The sequence below is a fragment of the Pelodiscus sinensis genome, chromosome 18 (genome assembly GCF_052426305.1).
Source record: "Pelodiscus sinensis isolate ZL-2025 chromosome 18, ASM5242630v1, whole genome shotgun sequence".
In the NCBI taxonomy this organism is placed as follows: domain Eukaryota; kingdom Metazoa; phylum Chordata; order Testudines; family Trionychidae; genus Pelodiscus; species Pelodiscus sinensis.
In genome coordinates, this window is record NC_143069.1 from 28,320,001 (window position 1) to 28,325,144 (window position 5,144).

Consider the following 5,144-nt stretch of genomic DNA (forward strand, 5'->3'; position numbering starts at 1 on the left):
TTGCGTTTTGAATTGTTGATCCTAGAGCCTTCCTGTTTCCTGTGAGTCTTAGTACCCAGGCAGGGCTGAACAGGGATATGGGCAAACACACCTACAGATGTGTATGCACATGACTTACCAGTGACACTGAGGTGCTTAGCAGCGCTGAGCTGGGATCTGGTCACACGGTTGTTGCTGTCCTTGATCTCATACGCGCAGGAGTAATTCCCAGAGCTTCCCTCAGACACCACGTGGTCATAGTCGTAGGTGAGTATCCCCGATAAGCTCCTCTGGGATGAAACCTCCTCCCCGTCCTTGTAGAAGATGATGCGGGTGGGCTGGTCCCAGGAGAACAGGGAGCACTGGAGCCGCACGGAGTCCCCTGGCTGGGCCGACGTCTGGTTCAGGTAGAGGATGGGGGCAGGGCGAGTGCCTGGGAAGGGGAATGGGTCAGAGCTGTCAGTGGGGCATCTTGAGGTCCCTTCAAGTGAGACCTTCCAATGATGTGCCCATCCCCCACCAGCCTAGACAGGGCGGACTGAGCTGAGATGGGGGTTAGTGAGCGGGGGAGGGGGAAGGGGGGGCGTTCCATGGGACAAATTCTGAACAAAGACGTTTTGTTAGAAACTTTTTGTTTCAGATTTTGCAAATGGATGAATTTCAGTGTTTGGATGTTCGGTGAGTTATCAGGTTTTCTATCCATTCCCCTTCCCTGTGATGCTGAGTGGCTGGTCAGGACACACACACACACACACACACCTCTTACCAGTGATCCTGAGGTGCTGGGCAGGGCTGAACTGGGATCTGATCACCCGGTTGTCATTGTCCTTGATCTCGTACGCGCAGGAGTAATTCCCAGAGCTGCCCCCAGACACCACGTGGTCATAGTCGTAGGTGAGATTCCTCAGCAAACTCTGGGATGAAACCTCCTCCCCGTTCTTGTAGAAGACGATGCGAGTGGCCCGGGCCCAGGAGAACAGGGAGCATTGGAGCCGCACGGAGTCCCCTGGCCGGGCCGACGTCTGGTTCAGGTGCAGGGTGGGGGCAGGGAGAGCACCTGGGAAGGGGAATGGGTCAGAGATGTCAGTGGTGCATTGCTGGTGCCCGGTATTGTTGCTAGAGCACGGGAGCTGGGCTGTGTCTCCAATGGAGGTGCTGATCCCAGCCCAGCTGGGCAGATGGGGGAGGGAGATGAGCTCTCTCCAGGGCGCAGGAGCTTCATTACCAGGTATCACTGGGGTTGCAGAAGAGCTTAAGGGCTGGCGGGCTGGGCTTCCATTGCCTGATGCTGAGCAGTGTCCTAAGACAAGGGGCCCTGGCGTGGGCAACCACTGGCCCAGCTGGGGCAATGTGGCTGGAAGAGAGGAAGCCTCTCAACCAAGGCAGCCACTACCCACTGGGGACCATCTAAGACCAGTCACTGCCCCAAGGAGATCACTAGCTGACAGCTAAGGGCCTGTGTCCAGTCCCTCACCTCTCTGGCATCTTCTCTAACATCCTCCCTGCCCTTGTGCTCCTCCCGTTCCCAAGACCCAGCTGGCACAGGAGGCACCAGGCGCATTTACAGATCCAGGTTGAAGCAGCAGCAGGGAGCAGATTCCCCTTTCCTGGGAATTGTCAGGGAAATGGGACTCAGGTCTGAACTCACAGGCAAATTGCTGTTCTCAGAGGGCAGGTCAGTGTCTGCCTGGTATCTTCCCTGCCCCAGCAGTGCCCGGCGGGCTGGTGCCTTGGCCAGTAGCATCTACTGCCTCTGCTCTCAGACAGCCAGAAAAGAACCGTGGTTAGGGCCAAAACCCACATCCTCATTGTTCAACCCCCTGGACACAGAGTTACTGAGTGAGGCTCCTTGGCCCAGGCCATATGAGAGCTCAGACTGGGTGAGTTACAGCCTTTCCACTGTATCCTCTTGAAAGCCCTCACCCTTGTTCTGCCATTCACTCCCATCCTCCTTCTCAGGAGGCTGAGTTATTGGGCAGGGCTAATCTGGGATATGTTGCGCACACACACACACACACACACACACACACACACAATGACACTGAGGTCTGGTCAGGGCTGAGCTGGGATAAGTTACACCAACCCACATGTGTGCATGCATGCGCGCGCACACACACACACACACACACACACACACACACACACAGGACTTACCAGTGACACTGAGGTGCTGGGCAGGGCTGAGCTGAGATCCATTTACCCGGTTGTCACTGTCCTTGATCTCGTACCCGCAGGAGTAATTCCCAGAGCTGCCCCCAGTCACCACATGGTGAGAGTCGTAGGTGAGTTTCCCCAGCAAGCCCCTCTGGGATGACACCTCTTCCCCATCCTCACAGAAGACGATGCGGGTGGTTGGAAACTGGGAGAGCACAGAGCACTGGAGCCGCACGGAGTCTCCCGGCTGGGCCGACGTCTGGCTGAGGTGGAGGGTGGGGGCAGGGAGAGACCCTGGGGAGGAGAATGGGTCAGAGCTGTCAATTGGACAGGGGGGAAATGGCAGGTGTGATGCTCCAGCTCTTGTGTTAGCTGGAGGCGTGACGAAGGCCCTCGGCACATTGAGGACAGACAGACAGATGGACAGACATTTAGACTCACCGGGAGCTGAGCAGATCTCCTGGCTGCTGGGGCTCAGCGCTGGGAACAGAAAGGGGACGTGGGGTCAGTGCCGGGCTGGAATCTCTCTGTAGGGAGAAGCCTTGAACAGCTGATGGGGGTTCTGCTCCCCCCAGGGATCCTGTCCTGTGCTCCCGAGGTGACAGCGCCCCCTGCAGGGACGGGTGGGTCTGGGTGTGTCACAAGCCCCATCGCCCTCCCCAGCCCCCTGCACTGAATGGGATTCCCACGCAGGCAGCGGGGAGTCACTGCCCCTCCCTATTCCATACAGAGGAGCTTGGGGCCCAGTTCCAGCCCCGCCCATCCCACCAGGAGCACCCCAACAGAAGTGGAAAATTCTGCTTCTCTCCGGTTGGCGGCACAGGCACCCTCTGCCCCTCCTATATCCTCTGGCCCACAGGCTCCCCTCGCTTGCCACCACCTACGCCTCTTCACCTGCGGCTGAGCTTTGGCGCCCAGAGCCCTCTGTCCCCGCAGAGAGGGGGTGCACGAGCCGTGCTGGGGTGGCTCTGTGCAGAGCAGACTCATTTCTGTCTGAGTGGTCCCCCTGGCACTAGACGGGAAAGAGCCCGACACCCAGGGGGTGGGTGGGTTACGTCTGCCGCAGGGAACACGGTACAGACAGACAGCGAGACGGGGGCCAGGCCTGATATGGATGTTTGAGAGTCAGGCCCAGAGCAGAGCCCTCGATTCCAATCCCCTCCCATCGGTAACAAGGAGCCCTGGGATTGGACCTGATAAACTCACGAGCATCTGAATGCAGACTGGTCTGACCACCTGGGCTGTGTAACGAGGGGGCTGGGAGCAGGCAGGGGGGGGGATTTCCCCGGCCTGAGGCCTTGGGGAGGCCGATCCTGGATCCTGCGCCCGGCTCTGGCCCCGTTTCAAAGGCTGCTGGCAATGTGCGAGAGGGAGGGGGGGAACAGGGCCAGAAAATGCTGTGGGGGGGGAGGGGGAAGAGGCCTCCCAGGCGGGCCTGGGGCAGCTCCGTGGGGGCTGGTCAGACAGCTGGGCTGTCTCGGTGTCTAAGCTCCTTCCTGGGGAGAAGCCCCAGGTGCCGACGGGCCCTTCAGTGCAGCAGGGACAGGCCGAGCCAGAGCCAGGGCCGGACGCTGAGTCTGGGCCAAGGCCAGTGAGGAAGGAGGCAGCAGGTTCTCCCCGTGCGGGGGATTCACCCGGCGCCTGCTCCCCGGGGCAGTGGGGGAGTCACCGCCCGGCCAGGGCCTTTCTGGGGATGCTTGAGTCACACACCAGTGACTGGGCTGGGGGCAGGGAGCTGGGGGAAGGTCTCTGCTCTGGGCTGTCGGGTCAGACTGGACGGGTCAATGGTCCCTCCTGGCCTGAAACTCAGTGAAGCCGGGACTGTCACCCCAGCCTGGGCCGACTGCTGGTCTCTGGTCCAGCCTGCCACTGCCCGGAGCGCTGGTCCCGTGCTGGGTTGGGGACAGTCCCACTCCCCCTCTGCCACTAGAGGGGATTTGCCGACTCCCTGGGTCAGGGGCTGCTCTCGGTTCTGTGTCCTCTGAACCTGCTAGGATTTAGGACGGGATCCCGGATACTCACCGGGCAGCAAGAGGCAGAGGGGAAGGAGCATCGGGGCGGTAGGATGGATGCAGCCCAGTGTCTTCTGCTGCTGCCAGAGTTGGAAGAGGACAATCCGTAGTCTCTCTCTGCTTCCACCTACCCCACCAGCCTGTCTGACTTCAGGAGAATATCTCTGTCTGTGGTCTCTGCTCTGATTTGTCCCCGTCTGCTCCCCAGGCTTGGGTACAGCAGGCAGCCCCTCTCCCTGCTCTCAGACCCCCATGGGTGTGTAAGGCTCAGGCAGCAGAGATGCTGCAGCCTCTCTCTGACCTGCTCTGTCCCCTTCTCTGTGTGATATTTGATACCGCTCCCTGTTTCCTGCCCTGCGTCACCCCCTTCCTATCCCGACCACAGAGTTTCTATTTAAGGCTGCAAAATTGAAAACTGATGGAGGCCTGCTGAGCTTAGACATATATCACTGAGGAAACACCCCCCACCCCATCCCACCTTGTCATCTGGGGACGCAGGCACCTCTTTGGGAAGCCAAATGGCTGGGGGCCTCAAGAGAAATGTGTTAGGAGCACAAAGCAGAGCCATTTTGCAGAGCAGCTTTGCAGATGCGGATGCAGATTGTCCTGGGATGGCGGCTGGGCACATTTCATCCCAGGGGGGAGCCAACTCTGCAGAGCTGATGGACTGGAGAGTTCAGGAGATCTAAGGGTATGTCTACACTACCCCGCTAGTTCGAACTAGCAGGGTAATGTAGGCATACCGCTCTTGCAAATGAAGCCCGGGATTTGAATTTCCCGGGCTTCATTTGCAAGTGCGGTATGCCTACATTACCCTCTTAGTTTGAATTACGAGGGTAGTGTAGACATACCCTGAGAGGCTCAGGTGAGGATCAGAGGAGCTCCAGATACATCTAGACTGCAGGCTTCTTTTGGAAGAAATGTTTCCAGAAAAAGGCTTCTTCCTCATAGAAAGAGTTTACCACTGTCATGAAAAATCCCTCTGCTCTTTCAATTTTC

General features: G+C 58.7%; 1 protein-coding gene across 1 annotated transcript in view; it reads right to left on the bottom strand.

Annotated features, from left to right (window-relative positions):
- Window positions 1–4,608, bottom strand: part of LOC142818211 (uncharacterized) — a 17,893-nt gene extending 13,285 nt beyond the window's left edge. The window contains exons 1-5 of the mRNA XM_075915343.2: window positions 4,156–4,608; window positions 2,575–2,613; window positions 2,134–2,427; window positions 746–1,036; window positions 119–412 (exon numbers count right to left, since the gene is read on the bottom strand). Of these exons, the coding sequence (XP_075771458.2) occupies window positions 119–412; window positions 746–1,036; window positions 2,134–2,427; window positions 2,575–2,613; window positions 4,156–4,186 (949 nt within the window). The 5' untranslated portion in view covers window positions 4,187–4,608. The remainder of the gene's footprint in view (window positions 1–118; window positions 413–745; window positions 1,037–2,133; window positions 2,428–2,574; window positions 2,614–4,155) is intronic.
- Between the last annotated feature and the right edge of the window lie 536 nt (window positions 4,609–5,144).